The sequence below is a fragment of the Akebia trifoliata genome, chromosome 3, assembly GCF_017979445.1.
Source record: "Akebia trifoliata isolate Shusen 1 chromosome 3, ASM1797944v1, whole genome shotgun sequence".
In the NCBI taxonomy this organism is placed as follows: Eukaryota; Viridiplantae; Streptophyta; class Magnoliopsida; order Ranunculales; family Lardizabalaceae; genus Akebia; species Akebia trifoliata.
In genome coordinates this window covers 38,034,535-38,057,306 of record NC_141377.1, presented here as the reverse complement: position 1 = coordinate 38,057,306, position 22,772 = coordinate 38,034,535, and the positions used below count along the sequence as shown (strand labels likewise).

General features: G+C 37.5%; 1 protein-coding gene across 4 annotated transcripts; it reads right to left on the bottom strand.

Moving 5' to 3' along the window:
- Positions 1-5,225: 5,225 nt before the first annotated feature.
- Positions 5,226-20,701, bottom strand: LOC147406773 (uncharacterized). 4 transcript variants are annotated; one of them, XM_086434978.1, is made up of 3 exons: positions 9,397-9,562; positions 8,844-9,260; positions 5,233-5,957 (listed from the first exon to the last, which is right to left on the bottom strand). In XM_086434978.1, exons 2-3 carry the CDS (start codon positions 9,200-9,202, stop codon positions 5,744-5,746), a joined length of 573 nt encoding a protein of 190 aa, XP_086291104.1. In that variant the 5' UTR covers positions 9,203-9,260; positions 9,397-9,562; the 3' UTR covers positions 5,233-5,743. The 4 variants fall into 4 exon arrangements, with proteins under 4 accessions (XP_086291101.1, XP_086291104.1, XP_086291102.1 ...); XM_086434975.1 differs by lacking the exons at positions 8,844-9,260; positions 9,397-9,562 and adding an exon at positions 20,039-20,701 and having other exon boundaries at positions 5,226-5,957; XM_086434976.1 differs by having other exon boundaries at positions 5,235-5,957; positions 8,844-9,560.
- Positions 20,702-22,772: the final 2,071 nt, after the last annotated feature.

The following is a 22,772-nucleotide window of genomic DNA, read 5'->3' as shown; positions in this document are numbered from 1 at the left end:
CAGAAAAATCCTGGGCCATGTTGCTGATTGTGCCTACCACAAGACAAACAACTCACGAAGTACTTATGGTAAAGGCTTCTTGATCTAACTCACCATTTCAGTGTATTTTTCTCTCCAATCTTCCCTACTTAAGTTATTCAGAGACAATTAAGGAGCATAGGAAGGAGGATTGCTTGAAACTAAAAAAGAAAAATAAAAGTTCTGCATCCATTAAATCTGAAACAATAAAAGAGGCAGAAAAATTCTAAATTTCTAATTAAAATAAGGAGAGAGTCTTCTGCCTCCAACAACACACTATATTAAAATTATATTTGCAAAAACAAACATGAAATGTGAAAAACTGAAGGGACCTGTACCTTTCTTTGCCCACCCCCTTGTAGTAATCCATTGAGGGCTTTTCAGATTGGTTGGTACTCTTTATCCTCCTCATTTTCGTCGCTCAGATTATCGTTCTTAATTTCGTGTACCTATAGAAGAAAGGATTGTAACATCATTGATCTCCTTCATTTTTTATGCCTTTTATTCTTGTCTATTGGGAGTCGTATTAGTATTTGACAAGTGAGTAGTTTGCCTTGAAACCATTGGACTTGTTGAATGGGACTTGAGATCTCCAGAAGGCTGCTCATCAGTTGTAGGATAATTTCTATCATTTGGTTTCGGTGCTTCATCCCTATTTGTATTCTTAGGCGACTTCTCTTCTGGAGCAGATGATTTAGTTCCATAATTTGAATTGGAATCCAAATATGAATTATTACCAGTGTATTCCTGCTCTGCCTTTGGACTTGGTACTGAAGGAGGTGGTGATGGTGGCGTCAGTACTTTCTAGCCATAAAACTCTGAGAATTTCTTTCTTAGAACGTACGCAACGCATCATGAACCAAGCCTAGAATCCAATGCTAGAGATCACTAACAAGATTGATATTTTGGCTGGTAGGTCCATTAATTGATGGTCAAGAATCTATCTTTATGTGGAAGCCAAGTAAAACAGAACTTTTATATGGTGCAATTCACCTGTTAAAGTTGCCATACATACAACATCAAGAACTGTTGAATTGGAGTTGATAAGGTGGGGTCTCAGGACTAAATTGCGTGAAACTACGGCTATGAGATCTTAGTCTTTTCGAAGTGATGATTTGGTGTTCAGTGGGGTATTTTATTAAACAGTTGCACTGTTCCAAGTTGTTTTTATGAAACTGATGATGACATGCCCCATTGACCTTGGTCTTCTATAATAAACTAATGAAAAATAATGTTAAATTCCCTTATCTTCAACCTCAAACTCAAAACACCCTTGATTTTCTTTCAAAATTCCACCATCTTCATTGTCTATGGTAAATTATTTTTAATTTATTCAACCTCATCTTCGATTCATCATTTTCAACCTTGTAATCTGGTTGAAATCTCTTGCAGAGAACCCTTGTTTCTTCTATCCAAAATTCCACCTTGGATTTAAGACCAAATGATGCGAGAATTGAACAACCACCAATGCAGTAGAGGCTGAGTGTAATTTTACTTGAAAAGGCAGCAAGGGTAGCTGAGGCATAGGTTTGTTCTTCTGCTGTATAGTCTCGAGTCCTTTTGGAGTATCAAAATCGTGGCCGAATTGGATATTCAGTAACATTCCTTCCCTTGACCAAGCATTTTTTCCCTACACTACAAATTGATATGTTCAGTCTTCTAATAATGTAAAATCCTAACTTGTTCTTGAGGTTTGAAGGTTTAAGTAGATAAAATATCAATGTTGAAGATGAAGGTGAAATATCAATTGTGTTTGGGTCAGAATTCTTTTCGGTCCCACCGGGTCTCTATCAGAAATGAGCACGCTTATGGGGTATTAGAGTTATGCTTTGGTCAGGTGTAGTGCAGTCAGGCTTTGGTCGAGTTGGCTTCCCTTCCACCATATGGAGCGAATTATTGTTGGATTGAAAATCCATATAGTTAAAGAAACGTGCATGAGTCGATGATGGAGGGAGGGAGGTCAATGCCCCATCAGATTTCAAGGCTCAGCAAGGGTAGCTGAGGCATAGGTTTGTTTCTTCTGCTGTATAGTCTAGAGTCCTTTTGGAGTATCAAATCGTGGCCGAATTGGATATTCAGTACCATTCCTTCCCTTGACCAAGCATTTTTTCCCTACACTACAAATTGATATGTTCAGTCTTCTACTAATGTAAAAATCCTAACTTGTTCTTGAGGTTTGAAGGTTTAAGTAGATAAAATATCAATGTTGAAGATGAAGGTGAAATATCAATTGTGTTTGGGTCAGAATTCTTTTCGGTCCCACCGGGTCTCTATCAGAAATGAGCACGCTTATGGGGTATTAGAGTTATGCTTTGGTCAGGTGTAGTGCAGTCAGGCTTTGGTCGAGTTGGCTTCCCTTCCACCATATGGAGCGAATTATTGTTGGATTGAAAATCCATATAGTTAAAGAAACGTGCATGAGTCGATGATGGAGGGAGGGAGGTCAATGCCCCATCAGATTTCAAGGCTCATATACTAACTACAGTTCAAAAATCTCTATATCCTTTCCAGATTGAGTGGATGAGGGGTCTAAGTAATAGATTTCATCCAAGAAGTTGAAGATGACTGATTTTGAAAAGGCTGAAGATGAGGGTGTTTAGGTTATTTTCACTAGTCTATTAGTGAACACCAAAATCAGGGCAATTTGAAAACATAGTGGGTACCTAAAATGTTCACTAGGAACGTGGAGGGGTATGTTCTTAATCAATTTTTATTTTGGTTTTGCTATGTTCTTTCAAGACTAGTGAAAGAAGATGCTTGTTCGACCTTTAGAACAAAACAATTTTATTATTTCTGAAAGCTACGAAAGTGCTCACTTCAATTCTTTTTTGTTTTCAAAGTAATGAAAAACATTAGGTACTTAACCATACGATTGGTAGTACTTGCTTTATCTTTCTCAAATGATGCATAGTTTTGTTAACTTAGATTGTTTGATCAGTGGCTGCTTTGTGAGTGATCTTATTTATAAAAAATCAACTTGATCAGATGATATTAATCATTCGCTCTCATTCTTCCATTTCGAGCTGTTTAAAAGCAATATCTTTGGTTATATGCTTGGTTCAAATCATCTCAACCGTTCAATTTTGGTTGGAGAAATCTTTTAAATGTGTCCCAACATATAAGTGCCATGGATTTGAAATGCCATTGTTGCCTTGAATGGGGGGATAAGAACTAAAAAAAGTATGTTACTTTGAACCAAAAAAAAAAAAATTTGATAGAATATTCTGATTCGACAAAGAACTAAACAGCTAGAGAATGGGGTCTCTTGGTTCCGATGCCATTTGGGTTGGGATCTTTTGAACAAAATTAATTGAAACCTACTTAAATTATTAAAACACTTGAACTAATATGTCAAAGCAGGAATCAATACTCCCATGGCGAATATTGGAGCATCATGGCGACCTTTTACCATGAACGAAAATATCATTAAGAAAGGACATCACATAATAGCTTAAAAAGAATCAAAATGCCTTATTCATGCCTGTGATTCTATTTGGATTAATCAACAAAATATATCAGTTGCAAAGTTCATAAAAGTTGCAACTTATTGAAAAAATTGCAATTAAATTGTAAAGGAAAAAAAATCACAAATTTCCTCTTCACTGTCCGATCAAAGAATTTGAACAGTGGTGGATAACAAATTTTGTACCATAGGTGAGAAATGAGTGAAAAAAAACTATAAACATCAGATTTAGCACATAGAGGAAAAATCCATGTAAATTTTGAGAACTCATCAACAAACAATACATTGTACTTGAATCTAGTATGAGAAACAATAGGGGAAGTACAAATTTTAGAACTCATGAACAAACAGTACATAGTACTTGAATCTAGTGATAAGGTCCCAATAATTCGATTTTGGGACTGTAATTCCACAAATATTATCAAGTACAAATGTTAGTTCTTATAAATAATAGGAAAATATATTAAATTTCCAAATTAATGAAGTTAATGAGAATTTCTTGTTAATTATAGGTGAAAAAGGCACATTCGGAAGTCAACAAATCATGTAACAATTTTCGTTACAATGTACAAGCCAAGAGAGAGCATCCAACCAAATATCGGAGCAATTTGTCATCACGTCACCGCTCTGCGGTAAGACCCTAGTGCTTCGCAAAGATCTCGAGGAATCTTGCCTCGAGATTTGTATTGAAGTTTTTAGATGGTTTGGCCGTTGTAACTGAATGGTCCTTTCGAATCAAATCAAGCAAAAACCTGACCCGACAACCCGATTACGAATGCTATAAATTGAAGGGTCATCCCTAAGAGAAAGGGTCCCTCTTCTTCTCCCTAATTTCTCTGTCTTTTTCCTAATTTTTCTTTTAGAAGAGTTTTGTAGTAGTGAGAGAATCAATTGTTTCTTTAGTTTTTCTTTTTTAATTCCTTTTGTAATTCTTTAGAGAACCATTTAAAGAAAGAATCAAAAGTGCAGCTTCATTTTACATCATCTTCTTCCTTTTGTTATTGCTGCAACTATGAATCTTGCAATGAGTGGCTAAATCCTCCTTAGATAGATCAAGGATGCCGGAACAAATTCATTCCTCTATTGTAGTTTTAATTCTTTATTTTGCTTACATGTTAATTATTCTGAGAATTCTCTTATGATTAGATAATCTAGCTTATATTTCTGATTCAAACTTTGATAGCCATTACTTATATAAGTTCAAGAACGGTTATGCTCTGTGAAGAATCTGAATATAAGTTAGGCAATCTCAATTAAATCTAGATTTTCATGAATGACTTTTGGTTATCTTTGATGATTAAACTGCTACACCTTCCGATCCATGAGCAATGACTTACTACATAGATTGAGTTATTCTTGAAATTGATCTGCATTATGGATGGTTTGCGAAGGCTGATTTGACTTCTCTAAGCCTCTTTTCTTATATCTTCAATCTCTACTTTCTGTTTTAACTTCAATTACAAGTTAATTTCTATCTTATTTGTGCAACAAATCTGTTTTCCTTTGAAACCAATATGTTTTCAACTCTGTTTTGGTTTACAACTCGAATTTTAAGTGAATCCCAAATGTCCCTGAAGAACGAATTTGACTTACCCGAAATTCACATTTTAATCTCTATTTTACACATCAAGCTTTTACCTACGATCATCTGGTATGAGGAACAATTGGGGAAGGACCCCATATACATCACAATGAAGTAAAGACAACGGCCGATTAACAATACTATTTGAGAAGCAAAAAGAGATTTTATGATTTTTAATCATCGACATGGTTCACAACACTGCAATACAAAATTAGAAAGAGTCATGATCTAGAATATTAACATGTTCCCATACATAGGAATGGTGTCTACCCGCTAGCCATTAAAATCAGGGATCCATGAGAGCACATTGTGAAGCTTATCTCTCTCTAATTTTTGCTGAAGAGAGTTCATGGTTAAAGATATAAGTCATGGGTTCTGATACCATGCTTGCGGTCAAGAGATGAAGAAGTAGAAGACCCTCATTATAGATTAAGTCAACATAACCTCTTATTTAAAGCAGCCAGTACAAAGTTCTAGAAGAATGTCACTCTTGGACACAGAACCAAACTTAGCAAACTACTAACAGACTTAACAGATTGTTGGTGGGCCTGTAGAAGAGAGGTTTGTATTTGAATTGGAATCCAAATATGAATCATTATGACTGTCGTCCTGCTCCGTCTTCTTGAGGGAAAGATTGTCTGCCTTGGGACTTGGTGACTTTGTTGCTTTGGGTTTGTTATCTAATTCGAATGAACTTGATAAGTGGACTCCTCCTCTTTTTTCTTAGTCTTCTCGGGAGGAAGTTGTTTGTCGTCCTTTGGAATCACTTCTGGTGCTGGTGGAGAAGGCTTTTTACCATTTTTGTAATCTGAATTCGAATGAACTTGATAAGTGGACTCCTCTTTCTTCTTAGTCTTCTCCGGAGGAGGAGTCCCCTCAATCTCTGGCTTTCCTCTGCAGCAAGACAGCAGTTTTCCCATTCATTGCATACAATGAAATACTCTTTCGTATTAGTAAAAGTAAAGTAATATGGACTTCATATCTTTCTCTGATTTAATGTATCTGATCCTATATTACATACATACATACATACATACAGGAAGACATCTTTCATACTTAACTGACCCACTTAAAAGACCAAAGTTTGACCAGATCAGATGGACTGATGATTTCTAGCCATTGAATTCTAAGAATTTCTTAGAACGTACGTTTCATGAGCCATGCTTGGAATCCAATGCTAGAAATCACTTACCAGAACTTTTATATGGTGCAATGTGCAAGGAGAAGTGGCCTTACATGCCTCATCAGGAACAGTAGAATTGGAGTTGATGAGGTGGGTCCTCAGGAGTATGGGATACATGTGTATTGTTGGCAACATTTGATGATGACAAGTGGCCTTCTTTCTAGTGGGCCCGTGCCCCATACTAAAATGAGTCGTGATGAATACACGCGGTCTTGGTATGCAGTTGGGTACGTGCACCAAGTGAAAACAAGAAAATTCGATAGAAAAAATTGACGGGCCAAGGCCCAAGAATTTTAGAAACTGAATTTTGGTGGTCTAGGACCGTTGAAATTCTAGATATTCTCAGATTTGACGGCTTAGAGCTGTCGAATTTCTCCCATCCTTCATTAATTTGACAGTTTTGACCCGTAAAAAAATAGATGTCTGACAATGAAAAATTCGACGCCAATTCGACCATTTTGTTTGTCGAATTTTATGAAATTTGATGGCCCAAGACAGTCAAGTTTGGGCTTTCACATTGTGGTGGCTGACGTAGCAAGGGCACAGAACCGTAGATCATTTTCATCAGGATACATAGGAAAAAGATGTGCGGTTTTGTGCCCTTATCACATTAGTCGTGAATCCAACCACGTGCATTCATCATTATTCTACTCAAATATCTTGACCCTGAAAGAATGTGGCATGCAATGCATTCGTGGAAAGTAGTCTAAATTGTGTGAAACTCTACGGCATTAAGATCCTAGAGCCTTTTTTGGAGTGATGATTTGGTGTTGGGGGTATTTTATTAAAGAGTCGTGTTGAATGCACAATCATGATACGTCCTTTGATGTGGCAAGGGCACAAAACCATAGATCATTTTCATCGGGATACACACAAAAAGATGTACGGTTCTACACCCTTGCCACGTCAACTGCATATCAAGACCATGTGTATTCATCATTATTTTTTATTGAACAAATGTACTATTCAAAGATGATTTTATTAAACTAATGACATGTCCCTTTGACGTTGGTCTTTTATTATAAAATAACAAAAAATGAGATAAATACCTTCATTTTCAACCTCAAACTTAAAATTCACATGCACGACATATCGATTACTTATCAAAACAATGAATTGTACATCTTATTTTCGAAAAAGATAATTTATCATTTTCAAAAATATTTTATTTTACCAAAACGGTAAAAGTAGTAATTTCCATATTTTTGCTACCGAAAATATTTTTTTTGTTGAAAGGATCATTTTGACATAAAATCAAAAAATGGTATTTTTGGTAGCATAAATCTGGAAATCACAAATTAATTACGACTTTTTCTTAGGAAAAATTACTTAAAAGACCCTCGTGAAAGGTCTCTTTCTAAATAGTCCCTAAGTTTTGCACATTAGCTTAATTGGACATTTAGTAAACTTTTTCTTTTTAAATGGTCTCTTGTATTGTCGAGTTCACATATTCTACTATCGAACTAGACACTTTTTTTATTTAGAATTCACCACTTTTTATTTATTATCGAACTCGATTATTTTTAAGTATTTTCAAATTTACCAATTTTTAAACAAAAAGTGGTGATCAACTTGATACTGGAAAAGCCATCATCGATTGATTTACATCCAAAAACTAAGAAAAAATAAGTGAAAAAATCCTAGTTTTTCATACATCTTCAAACTGTTTGAAAATGACTTCTTCTTTCTTAAATTCTTTCTGACGGAATGGAATTTTCAAAATTTGATTGAGATATCAAAAATCCAATTTTTTGATGGAAACGATGAGTTCAAACAGTTAGGGCATTCAATAATGAAAAATGTGGGAGATGAGGTCTAGAAACCAGTTAGAAAGAAAATGTTTACTAAATTTCCTGCGAAACAACCAGTGAAAATGTTTACTAAATGGTCTTTTTAAGTAATATTCCCTTTTTTTTTCATATTAAGTCGTTGAATTTGGTGGCTGCTCACAAGCAATATCAATTGTATAACAAGTAGTGCTTGAAACTACAAAAAAGAAAAATAGAAGTCCTGCATCAATTAAATCCTAAACAATAAACGAGGAAGAAAGATTCCAAATTTCCAATTAAAATTAGGATTAGAGAGCCAAATTTTTTACTCCAACAACAGACTATGCTACAATTTTACTTATAAAATTAAAAGAGAAATTTATCAAAACGGTAGAGTTTTCATAATTAATTACCAAAATGGTAAATTGTAACAATTAATTCCGAAAACGGTAAAAACAGTAAAATATAATTTTTTAAAACCAAAAATACCTTTTTTTGTTTTACATATGTATTTACCATTTTAACCTTAGAAATAAATAAAAATCCAATTAAATCTTTCTCTTCTTTTTAATCTTCCCAACACTAAATAGAAATATGAAAGAGAAGACGATTTTTTTGTAATTTTAGTCAAAAAATGAGAAAGGGTAAAAAAAATTTATATTTTACTGTTTTTATCATTTTGGTAAAAAATATTAATTTCAAAAATGGTAAAATGACTGTTTTCGGAATTTATTGCTACAGTTTACCGTTTTGGTAAATAGTCGAAATGTGATGCATGTTTTGGTAAATTTGCCAAATTAAAATGTGTAAAACTGAAGGGACACTTACCTTTGCGTCTTTGACCACCCGGTACCAGTAAACCGTTGGGGATTTGCAGAGTCGTCCTCTTTTCTCTCTTTCTGATTATCTTCTTGTCTATTGGGAGTCTTATTAGCATCATCTTGATTGCTATTCTTCAATGTCTCAGATGTTATTTTCTTATGCTCAGGCTTCTCTGCCTCCGGACTTGGTGCAGAAGGAGGCGGCGACTTTGTTGCTTTGGGTTTGTTTTCTTTTTCGAAATCTAAATTTGAAAGAACTAGATGAGTGGATTCCTTCGCTTTCTTCTCAGACTTCTCAGGGGGAAGTTGGTTGTCGTCCTTTGGAATCTCTTCAGTTGGTGGTTGTGGAGTAGGATTAGGCCTCATGTACCGTCCTGCTGGATAATCTTCTCGTGAAACAGTAGCATGTTTTGAGACTTTAATCCTGAAACAACACAGTAGGTTGCCCATTCATTCAAATTCTCTACTTAGTAATGTGGACTTTATAATAATGTCTTCATTTGATAACTACACATTGTTGTTTTAATGAGTCTGATCATATACTACTGCTACATACATACAGGAAGTGTTGGACTGATTGATTTGCACATCTTTCATGCCAAACTGAACCTCTTTTTGGTGGACCTTAAAAGACGACTAAAGTTTGAGATTTCTATCCATTGAACTCTGAGAATTTCTTTCTTAGAACGTACGCAACGAATCATGAACCAAGCCTAGAATCCAATGCTAAAGATCACTAACAAGGTTGTTATTTTGGCTGGTAGGTCCATTAATAGATGGTCAAGAATCTATCTTTATGTGGAAGCCAAGGAAAAACAGAACTTTTATATGGTGCAATTCACCAGGAAAAGTTGCCATACATACAACATCAAGAACCGTTAATATGGTGTTCATTGGGTATTTTATTAAACAGTTGCACTGTTCCAAGTAGACAAGTAGTTTTTATGAAACTGATGCTGACATGCCCCATTGACCTTGGTCTTCTATAATAAACTAATGAAAAATAATGTGAATGCCCTCATCTTCAACCTCAAACTCAAAACACCCTTGATTTTCTTTCAAAATTCCATCATCTTCATTGTCTATGGTAAATTATTTTTAATTTGTTCAACCTCATCTTCGATTCATCGCTTTCAACCTTGTAATCTGATTGAAATCTCTTGCAGAGAACCCTTGTTTCTTCTATCCAAAATTCCACCTAGGATTTAAGACCAAATGATGCGAGAATTGAACAACCACCAATGGCAGTAGAGGCTGAGTGTAATTTTACTTGTAAAGGTAGCCAGGGTAGCAGAGGCATAGGTTTGTTCTTCTGCTGTATACAGGGGCGGAGTTAGTAAGGAGCTGGCGGGGGCAATTGCCCCCACAGAACTTTGAGACACCCCTATATTTTCAACTAATTATATGCCCCATTTGTCTCCACTCCTTCACCTCTCTCCCTATTTGTCCCCACACCCTCACCTCCTTCCAATTGTATTTTCCAGCACAAATAATTTTCCCATTATTCAAGTTCTTCAACTATACAACTAACCATAGTTTGCCCCCACTACAAGAAAATCCTGGCTCCGCCCCTGTGTCACGGCCCTATTCTTTCGAAGCGGGGTCGTGCAGCGCAAGGGGGTCAAATCCACTTGCAAGCCTGTAAAATGATCGTACACCACACACACGTAACTAGCAAACAAGTAAACGAGGCAACACGAGATAAAGCCCGGAGGCAACTTTGTTGATATAATATTAATTACACGGTGTAACGCATTACAAAAGCAAATAGATGCGTTACAAGCAATTGATGATCCTATGACACGCGGGACTTCTACGGAACTGGGCTTCAAGGCTTCAACAACGTGGGTGTAGGCCGGGGATTTGGATAGCACTGACACCCTTCCTACAAAGTGTATGCTAAGTCTTTACTAGGTTTCCAGAATGAAACATCAAAAGTAGAGGCCGGTCATACTCCCTTATTACGAAAATGCCACTAAGCTAATAAGTGTGCCCTAGCACGGGGCTGACACGTATCCTAAGCTAACAGATATGCCCTGGTACGGGGGCTGACATGGCTTCATAACGAGCCTTACATACTGTTACATGAGTGCTCCCGGGTAGCTCCGGGGCGAGCTTACACCTAACTCTAGGTGACAGATGATGTGACCGTTACAGTCTCCCCCACCTATTCTGCAGACGTACTCGTCGCATTGACCTGGCAAACTCTTCAATCGGCTGCTTGAAAGGTTATAGGTTCTCTGCACTCTCCTGTGTAGCTTCAAATTCTGGTATGTCCTGTGTGACGAAGTACTCCACGTGCTGCTGCTGTTGCTGGATGAAACTGCTGCTGAAATGACGTCTTCAAGAACTTTGTCGACAACACGCTCTGGCTGAAAGACTGAATGAGAAGTGGTACGTGTTGGAATGCTGCGCACGGGATCTCCTAGATCTGCTTGGTACGACCCTAGACTTCTTGCATGGATGACAGAGTAGATGCTGTGTAACCTGTACGGTAACCAGAGTTTAGCAAACCTGTACGTCCTTGGACTGTGTCTCCTGTAGCCTGAAACAATAGTGTGAGAAGTTAAACACTGTTGGCCTGAAATAAGTTCAAAAGTACTCTTGTTGGAGGAAGAGTTCTTCTGAGTGGTGGAATTGAACAAATTCGCCCAATTCGGATGATCGGCATTGGCAAGATGCCTAAAATACTCCAACGCAGAACTGAATCTCTCCGTTGGCCAAACTGATTGATGATGTACACTGCCTGGAAAATCAAGCTGGAATCTAAGTAGTCTGCATGGTCCGTTCCATAACTTCCCTGTGACTCTTGAATCTCTGACGCTGACAACACTCTGAGGTACATCACAATTCTTGCTGACACTCTGACTAAGTGGCTGAGGGGCTTCTTCTGCAACTTGAATCTTACAGTAACCTGATCTCTGACCTAACTCTGAAAAACACTTGGCTGTCCCAAGCTTATCAAACAAGTCGGCACTCTGCTGGATAGGATACTTGTTCTTGATGGTGATCTTCTTCACTGCTCGATTATCGATACAACGTCTTGAAGACCCATACTGCTGCTTGCTCAACTCAGCTAGTCTTGGATGATTCATCCTGTAAGGCCTCTCTATAAGAGGTGTGGCAACAGGTAGCAATTCATTCTGATGATCATTCGACCTACGTGGCTGTAGTGTCTTCGGAAGCAAATTCGCTATCTCATCATCAACTTCTGCTAAAACCTGTGTGGCTTGTGTGGGAGTTGAACTATGGTCCTTTTCTTCGGCTTCAACTCTCAAGGAAGCAATGTACGGTTGCTTACCTTTCTTCAACCCTTTCTTCACCTGAATGGCTGAAATCAAATTTCCCTCTTTCTTGCCTGTGGAGACGGGAACAAAGCTTGGACATTCACCTAGCATGCCCAAGGTGTTGGCAAATGGCATTGGTACAACCCTGTTCTGTCGCATGAAATCCATCCCAATGACAACTCTGAACTCATCGAGCGGAACTGCGAGTAAATCAAGCTTACCCTTCCATGTACCTATCTTGACGGACACTGACTTGGCCGAACCTTGGATAGGAGTGGCTTGGGAGTTTACAGCTTTCATACGGCTTGAACCCTTATCGAGCCGGATATTGAGACGCTTCGCCTCTGCAGGGGTAATGAAACTGTGAGTAGCTCCTGTATCAACCATTGCCTGGGTGGTCTTCCCACCAACTTCAATATCGACATACATAAGACCCTTCCGTTTCTGGCTATTCTGAGTCTCAGATGTCTGCTTCATTGCATTCAAAAGATGCAAGGCTCCCATGTGAGGAGAATCTTCATAATCTCGCCCACTCGTACTCTCGTGACTAGGGTCACTCTGGGAAGCTAATAGTGCAGTCAGTTTGGCTCGTTGTGGGCACTTGAATGTCTTGTGAGGCCCACCACACAAAACACATCCATGCTTGTGACGACGCTTGACTAGCGAGGTACTTCTACTCTGTGAAGGAGAGGAGTTCCGTGATGATCCCGGACTGGAACTCTTTCTATGCCTTCCATTCTTGCCATTCAAAGACTTCTTTGTGTACTCAGGTTGCTGGTAGTAACCCTTCGATTGAGGATGTACATACTGTTGGCTCCCTCCCGCGGGAGTATAATCAGTCAACCGCTCGGCTGCTACAATTGCAGACGCGAGATCTTCCACACGTTGCCGTTGGAGTTTTGTCTGAACCCAAGGCTTGAGTCCTTCTTGGAATGAGAACAGCTTGTCTTTCTCTGACATGTCACGGATATCAAGCATCAAGGCGGAAAACTGCTTGACGTACTCATGAACTGTACCTGTATGTTGGAATTGCCTCAACTTTCTGCGGGCAATGAACTCCACGTTCTCTGGTAAGAACTGGTGCTTCAATTCTTTCTTGAGGTTCTCCCATGTATCGATGGAACATTGGCCACTTTCCATCTCGGTGTACTTTGTCCGCCACCATAACTTGGCGTCACCTGCAAGATACATAGAAGCAGTTGTTACTTTTACCTCTTCGGAATCCTGACGAGCTGCACGGAAGTACTGCTCCATGTCGAACAGGAAATTCTCGAGCTCTTTCGCATCGCGAACACCATCGAAGGTACGAGGCCCGGGTACTCGCAAGCGCGAGGGAGAAGCATCACTACTGGTAGGCCGTTCGTTACCGACGGCACGGACCAGGAGACCTACTTTTGTAGTGAGTTCTGTAATCTGTTCCTGTAAGACGGCTAGATTGTCTCGGGTATCTTCCTCGAGGGCTGTCACTCTAGCTCTGAATGTCTCGGATCTTTCCTCCAACGTGCTCTGGCGATCATCTATTCGCGCAATACCATCAACAATACCGGATAGCATACCTATCTTTTCCTCCAATACCTCGATGCGTTCCTTGTTTGTATGTGGTGCTGGTGTGTTTGGAGCGGGTAGATCCGCGGTACTAGTAGTTCCTCTTACCATCGTTCGCGTGAACTAAATGGAATCTCGGGGGAATAGCTAGGGGGAATACCAACTATGCTCAAACAACTGCTGCTCTGATACCAACTGTCACGGCCCTATTCTTTCGAAGCGGGGTCGTGCGGCGCAAGGGGGTCAAATCCACTTGCAAGCCTGTAAAATGATCGTACACCACACACACGTAGCTAGCAAACAAGTAAACGAGGCAACACGAGATAAAGCCCGGAGGCAACTTTGTTGATATAATATTGACTACACGGTGTAACGCGTTACAAAAGTAAATAGATGCGTTACAAGGAATTGATGATCCTATGACACGCGGGACTTCCACGGAGCTGGGCTTCAAGGCTTCAACAACGTGGGTGTAGGCCGGGGATTGGGATAGCACTGACACCCTTCCTACAAAGTGTATGCTAAGTCTTTACTAGGTTTCAAGAAGGAAGCATCAAAAGTAGAGGCTGGTCATACTCCCTTATTACGAAAATGCCACTAAGCTAACAAGTGTGCCCTGGCACGGGGCTGACACGTATCCTAAGCTAACAGATATGCCCTGGTACGGGGGCTGACATGGCTTCATAACGAGCCTTACATACTGTTACATGAGTGCTCCCGGGTAGTTCCGGGGCGAGCTTACACCTAACTCTAGGTGACAGATGATGTGGCCGTTACACCCTGGCTGTATAGTCCCGAGTCCTTTTGGAGTATCAAAATCATGGCCGAATTGGATATTCAGTAACATTCCTTCCCATGACCAAGTATTTTTTCCCTACACTACAAATTGATATGTTCAGTCTTCTACTACTGCAAAATCCTAACTTGTTCTTGAGGTTTGAAATAGATAAAATATCGATGTTGAAGATGAAGGTGAAATATTGAAAGTGTTTGGGTCCGAATTCTTTTTGGTCCCATTGGGTCTCTATCAGAAATGAGCACGCTTATGGGGTATTAGAGTTATGCTTTGGTCAGGTGTAGTGTAGTCAGCCTTTAGTTGAGTTGGCTTCCCTTCCACCATATGGGACGAGTTCTTGTTGGATTGAAAATCCATATGGTTAAAGAAACGTGCACGAGTCGATGATGGAGGGAGGGAGGTCAATGCTCCATCAGATTTCAAGGCTCATATACTAACTGGTAACCTTTTCCTCCCATTAGTTTGTTAAGAGTTTAAAAATCTCTATATCCTTTCCAGATGAGGGGTGTAATAATAGATTTCATCCAAGAAGTTGAAGATGACAGATTTTTGAAAAGGCAGAAGATGAGGGTGTTAAGGTATTTTCACTAGTCTATTAGAGAACACCAAAGTCAGGGCAATTTGAAAACATAGTGGGTACCTAAAATGTTTTTTCAAGATTAGTGAAAGAAGATGCTTGTTCGACCTTTAGAACAAAACAATTTTACTATTTCTGAAAGCTACAAAAGTGCTCACTTCAATTCTTTTTTGTTTTCTCAAATGATGCGCTGTTTTGTTAACTTCGATTGTTTGATCAGTGGGTGCTTTGTGAGTGATCTTATTTATAAAAAATCAACTTGATCAGATGATATTAATCATTCGCTCTCATTCTTCCATTTCGAGCTATTTAAAAGCGATATCTTTGATTATATGCTTGGTTCAAATCAACTCAACCGTTCAATTTTGGTTGGAGAATTCTTTTAAATGTGTCCCAACATATAAGTGCCATGGATTTGAAATACCATTGTTGCCTTGAATGGGGGGATAAGTACTAAAAAAAAGGTATGTCACTTTGAAACAAAACAAAAAAATAAAAAATTGATAGAATATTCTGATTCGACAAAGAACTAAACAGCTAGAGAATGGGGTCTCTGGGGTCTCTGGTTCCAGTGCCATTTGGGTTGGGATCTTTTGAGCAAAATTAATTGAAACCTACTTAAATTATTAAAACACTTGAACTAATATGTCAAAGCAGGAATCAAAACTCCCAAGGTGATTATTGGAGCATCATGGCGACCTTTTACCATGGACGAAAGTATCATTAAGAAAGGACATCACATAATAACCTAAAAAAGAATCAAAAGGCCTTACTCATGGCCTGTGATTCTATTTGGATTAATCAACAAAATATATCAGTTGCAAAGTTCATAAAAGTTGCAACTTATTGAAAAAATTGCAATTAAATCAATAAAGGAAAAAAAATCACAAATTTCCCCTTCACTGTCCGATCGAAGAATTTGAACAGTGGTGGATAACAAATTTGTAACATAGGTAAGAAATGAGCAAAAACACTATAAACATCAGATTTAGCAGATAGAGGAAAAATCCATGTAAATTTTGAGAACTCATCAACAAACAATACATTGTACTTGAATCTAGTATGAGAAACAATAGGGGAAGTAACCCATACAAATTTTCAGAACTCATCAACAAACAGTAGATAGTACTTGAATCTAGTATGAGGAATGTTGGGTTATGTCTCCCATTCTTGTATATGGAGATTGTCGTGGATTCAAATTGGATCTTTTAATGATCCGTTAATAACCAGCATGACCCGTTTAATCTCTTTGTAACCCTAAATATATAAAAGGTAAGAGATGAAACCCGAAAGGGTGTGAGAGATATATGAGAGATAGAGAGAAATTATCACCTAGTTCTTCTTTGATTAATATAGTGAAATCGTCGTTTTTTGCCCGTAGACGTTTGTCGATGATTTGATCGAATCACGTATATCTTGTGTCTTGTGTGATTCTTTTGTTCTTGTTGATTTTATACTTCGAATTATAGGATTATTTTCTAACAAGGAACAATTGGAGAAGAACCCCATACATCACAATGAAGTAACACTACGTGAAAACTGAAAAATTCGACAGAAAAAATTGACGGGCTAAGGCCCACGAATTTTATAAACTTAATTTTGACGGCCTAGGACTGTCGAAATTCTTGATGTTCCCAGATTTGATAGTTGAGAGCTGTCAAATTTCTCTCATCCTTCATTAATTTGACAATTTTGGGCCGTCGAAAAAAAAAATTTGATAATGAAAAATTCGACGCCAATTTGACCTCTTGGTTCGTCGAATTTTATGAAATTTGATGGCCCAAGGCTGTCAAATTTGGGCTTTTTTCACGTTGTGTAATGACAACGGCCGATTAACAATACTATTTGAGGAGCGTAAAGAGATTTTATGATTTTTAATCATCGACATGGTTCACAACACTGCATTACAAAATTAGAAAGATTCATGATCTAGTATGTTAACATGTTCCCATACATAGGAATGGTGTCTAGGTGACCCGCTCGCTATTAAAATCAGGGATCTTAGGATCCATGAGAGCACATTGTGAAGCTTATCTATCTCTAATTTTTGTTGAAGAGAGTTCATGGTTAAAGATGTAAGTCATGGGTTCTGATACCATGCTTGCGGTCAAGAGACGAAGAAGTAGAAGACCCTCATTATAGATTAAGTCAACATAACCTCTTATTTAAAGCAGCCAGTACAAAGTTCTAGAAGAATGCCACTCTTAGGACACAACAGTCACAAACTTAGCAAACTACTAACAGACTTGACAGATTGTTGGTGGGCCTGTAGAAGAGAGGTTTGTATCATCTTTGATCTCCCGAAACCATTGGACTTCTTAAAGAGGGGGAGTTCAGTGATCTTTGGAAGATCGCTCATCAGTTGACCGAGAAATTCTATCTTTTCTTTCATTTGATTTTTGTGCATCTTCTTGATTGTTGTTCTTCAATGTCTCGGGAGTTTTTGTCATATTCTTAGGCTTCTCTTCTGAATTAGAAGACCATTTAGTTCCATTATTTGAATTGGAATCCAAATATGAATCATTATAAGCGTGGTCCTGCTCCGTCTTCTTGAGGAAAAGATTGTCTGCCTTGGGACTTGGTGACTTTGTTGCTTTGGGTCTGTTATCTAAATTCGAATGAACTTGATAAGTGGACTCCTCTTTCTTCTTAGTCTTCTGGGGAGGAAATTGATTGTCGTCCTTTGGAATCACTTCGGATGCTGATGGTGAAGGTTTTTTACCATTTTTGTACTCTGAATTCGAATGAACTTGATAAGTGGACTCCTCTTTCTTCGTAGTCTTCTCGGGAGGAGTCGTCCCCTCAATCTCTGGCTTGCCTCTGCAGCAAGACAGCAGCTTGTATACAATGAAATACTCTTTCGTATTAGTAAAAGTAAAGTAATATGGACTTCATATCTTTCTCTGATTTAATGTATCTGATCCTATATTACATACATACATACATACATACAGGAAGACATCTTTCATACTTAACTGACCCACTTAAAAGACCAAAGTTTGACCAGATCAGATGGACTGATGATTTCTAGCCATTGAATTCTAAGAATTTCTTAGAACGTACGTTTCATGAGCCATGCTTAGAATCCAATGCTAGAAATCACTTACCAGAACTTTTATATGGTGCAATGTGCAAGGAGAAGTTGCCTTACATACCTCATCAGGAACAGTAGAATTGGAGTTGATGAGGTAGGTCCTCAGCAGTATGGGATACATGTGTATTGTTGGCAACATTTGATGATGACAAGTGGCCTTCTTTCTAGTGGGCCCGTGCACCATACTAAAATGAGTCCTGACAAATGCACGCGTTCTTGGTAGGCGGTTGGGTACATGGCTGATGTGGCAAAGGCATAGAACCGTAAATCATTTTCATCGGGATACATAGGAAAAAAATGTGCGGTTCTGTGCACTTCCCACATCAATAATGTACCCATCCATGTGCATTCATCATTATTCTACTACAATATCTCAACCTGAAAGAATGTGGCATGCGATGCATTCGTGGAAATGAGTTTAAATTGTGTGAAACTCTACTGCTATGAGATCCGAGTCTTTTTGGGAGTGATGATTTGGTGTTCAATTGGGTTATTTTATTAAAGAGTTGTGATGAATGCATAGTCTTGGTATGCCCCTATATCATTTTCCTCGGGATACACAAGAAAAAGATGTGTGATTCTGCACCCTTGCCACTCACCCGCATACCAAGACCGCTTGCATTCATCATTATTCTTTATTCAACATATGTATTGTTTCAAGATGATTTTATCAAACTGATGACATGTTCCTTTGACTTTGGTCTTTTATTATAAAATAATAAAAAATGAGATAAATACTTTATTTTCAACCTCAAACTGAAAATTCACATGCACGACATATCAATTATTTATCAAAATAATGAATTGTACATCTTATTTTCGAAAATGATAATTTATCATTTCAGAAATATTTTATTTTATCAAAACGGTAAAAATAGTAATTTTCATATTTTTGCTATCGAAAATACTTTTTTTGTCAAAAAGATCATTTTGACATGCGATCAAAAAATGATTTTTTCAATAGCATAAATATTAAAATCACAAATTAATTACGATTTTTTTTTGAAAAAATTACTTAAAAGACCCTCGCGGAATGGTTTCTTTCTAAATAGTCCCTAAGTTTTGCACACTAGTTTTACAGGACATTTAGTAAACTTTTTCTTTCTAAATGGTCTCTCGTATTGTCGAGTTCACAAATTTTACTTTCGAACTAGACGCTTTGTTTTTTTATAGAGTTCACCACCTTTTATTTATTGTCGAACTCAACTCTTTTTAATTACTTTTGAATTTACCACTTTTAAAATAAAAAGTGGTGATCAACTTGACACTAGTAAAGTCCACTCATTTTTAATTTTTGAGTTTTTCCGACTAAAATGCATGGGAAGTTCAACTAAAAACTTGAGATAACGACTTGATTAGATGATTTCAACCTAAAAGGATAATCCTTGATTGATTTTTATCCAAAAACTAAGTAAAAAAAAATGAAAAAATCTTAATTGTTTTACATACATCTTCAAAATGTTTGAAAAAAATCTTTGAAAATGATTTCTTCTTTCTTAAATTCTTTCTGACATAATGGAATCTCCCAAACTTGATTGAGATATCAAAAATCCAATTATTGGATAGAAATGTGGAAGATGAGATCGAGGGACTATTTAGAAAGAAAAAATTTACTAAATATCCTGTCAAGTAACCACTAAAAGCTTATGACCTATTTAAAAAGATGCTCTTCCACGATGGTCTTTTAAAGTAATTTTTCCTTTTTTTTTTTTTTTTTTTTTCCACATTAAGTCGTTGAATTTGGTGACTGCTCACAAGCAATATAAATTGTACAACAAATAGTGCTTGAAACTACAAAAAAGAAAAATAAAAGTTCTGCATCAACTAAATCCTAAACGATAAAAGAGGAAGAAAGATTCCAAATTTCCAAAATTAAAATGTGTAAAACTGAAGGGACACTTACGTTTGCCGCTTTGACCACCCCCTACCAGTAAACCCTTGGAAATTTGTCGAGTCCTCCTCTTTTCTGTTTTTCGGATTATCTTCTTGTCTATTGGGAGTCTTATTAGCATCATCTGGATTCTCCGTCTTCTCGGGAGAAGGAATGTCTACCTTCGGACTTGGTGTTGGAGGAGGCGGTGACTTTGTTGCTTCGAATTCTGGTGGCTTCGTTACTTTGGGTTTTATTCCATTTTCGTTGCCTGAAATCGATTGAACTGGATAATTGGACTCCCCCTCTTTCTGTTTAGTCTTGTCGGGAGGAGGTTTTTTATCGTCTGGTGGAATCACTTGGGGTTCTGATGGTGGATAAGGAGTAGGCCTCATGAACCCAGGTCCTGGTTCATGCTGTGTTGGTATTCGTGGAGCAACTGGTATTTGTGGAACAGCAACTGGTGTTTGTGGAACAGGAACTGGTTTTCCTCTGAAGCAAGACAACAGTTTGCCCATTCACTCAAATTCCCTACTTAGTTAATATTTGGTGTTATTATGTCTTCATTCGATATCTACACATTGTTGTTTTAATGAATCTGATCATATACTACAGGAAGTTGGGACTGATTTGCTTAACTGACCCACTTTTTGGTGGAAGTTCAAAAGTTTTGACCACATGGACTCATGATTTCTAGCCATTGATCGAATCGAAATAGGGAATTTCTTGAAACGTACGTTTCATAAGTCAAGCTTACAAGTTAGAATCCAATGCTAGAAATCACTGATGTGGTACATGTGTATTCTTGGCAGCATTTGATGATGACAAGTGTCATTTTCTTTTTTCTTTTGGTGTCTCTGCACTACATTAAAATTTCTCGACCCTAAAAGAATGTGGCATGCATTCGTGGAAAGGCGTCAAAGTTGCGTGAAACTACGGCTATGAGATCCTATAGTATTTTTTTTGGGAGTGATGATTTGGTGTTGATTGGGGTATTTTATTAAACAGGTGCGCTATTCCAAGATGTTTTTTACGGTTGGCATACCCCTTTGACCTTGGTCTTCTATTAAAAACTGATGAAAAAGTATATAAATCCCCTCATCTCTTCAACCTCAAGGATGGGAGAATAACCATCAATAGCATTAGAGGCTGAATGAAATATTATTGGTAAAGGAAGCAACACAACGTGAAAAAATCGTATATTTCAATTTCATAAAATTTGATAGACAAAGGTGTCAAATTTTTCGTTGTTGATAATTTTTTTTTGACAAACCGAAATCATCAAATTAATGGAGGATGAGAGAAATTTGATGGCTCTAAGCCGTCAAATTGGTGAACATCTAAAATTTGTAGGCTTTGGCCTGTCAATTTCTCTTATCAATTTTTTGTCGTTTTCACATAGTACAAGGGTACCTGAAGCATAGGTTTGTTCTAAACTTCTAATTATACCGTAAAGTCCTTTTGGAGAATCAAATTAGGACCTTGTTTGTGATTGGATGGGAAATTCAGTAATGTTCTATCACCTTAACCAAGCAGTTTTTCCCTTCCCTTTCAACTTTTAAGTTCATTGTTCTACAAATGAGATAAGTTAAAGTAGATAGAATCTCAACGATTAAGATGAAGGTAAAGTATTTAAGGTTTTGGGTCGGATTTCTTTTCGGTCCAACGTAGTCGTCTATAATGCAAATGAGCACACTCATAAGGTATTGGATTCATTCTTTATTCAGGACTCAGGTGTAGCGTAGTTAGGCTTTGGTCTAGTTGGCTTCTCTTCCACTATGCGGAGTGTATTATTATTGGATTAGAGTTAGCTCGTGTTGTAGGCACGAGCATCCTCTTTCAGGTTAAGGGGGGTAAAAAAATAAAAAAATGAAAAAAAAATAAAAATCTTTAAGGTTAAGAGGGTAAAAGAACGAAAATAATAAAGTTGGAGAGGTATTATTAAGAAATTGAGAGAGGATGAAAGACAATAAAGTGGGTTAAAGGGGTAAAAGAGGAAAAATAATAAAGTTAGAGATGATATTATTGAAAAAGGGGTAAAAGATGAAAGATAATAAAATTAGAGAGATATTATTAAAGAGGGGGGAAAGGAGGGGTGGGGGATGAGAAGAAATATAATAAAGTTAAAAGGGGTGAAGAGACAAAATAATAAAGAAAGTATGATAAATCCCACAAAACTATTGTAAAGTGGGATCAAACTGTAACAAAGTGGGCCCTACAATTGTGTTTTATTATATAGATTGGTATACACCTATATAGTTAAAGGAACATAACAATAAGTCACCGAGAGAGGAAGGCCGATGCCTTGTCAGATACCAAGGACTGTATGGTACACAGGTCATATGGACTCTTTTTTAAGAGTCACAACTATCTATTCCCTTTTCAAATTGAGTGGATAAGGGCCTTTTTAATAGATTTCATTCCAGAGATTGAAGACTGAGGGTGTTTAGGTTATTTTTACTACTATATAAGAGAATACCAAAATTAGGGGGCACGCCATCACTTTGAAAGCATAAAGTGGGTATTTAAAATAAAAGAACTGTTTCAAATGGTTTTTTCATTGATGAAGAAATGTGTAATGTTCTTCAAGAACTTTTAAGAATTATTGAGGAAGATTTAACTTGTATTTACACTCGATAGTAGTGTTTTCAGGGCGGGGTCCCTTTAACCCCAGCTTATCAATCAAAAAAAAAAAAAAGATGCTTGTTCGACCTTGAGAACTAAACAACTATTGAATTGCGTAATTATCTCCAATTAACAATTTTAT

What these genes read in the sequence shown, in the direction of transcription:
- LOC147406773 (XM_086434974.1), bottom strand. Translation starts at nt 20,523, where the DNA reads ATGGGCAAACTGTTGTCTTGCTTCAGAGGAAAACCAGTTCCTGTTCCA. An exon ending in GGGTGGTCAAAGCGGCAAAC is followed by an intron (nt 17,862 to 20,038) that starts GTAAGTGTCCCT and finishes GTCTTGCTGCAG; the next exon opens with AGGCAAGCCAGAGATTGAGG.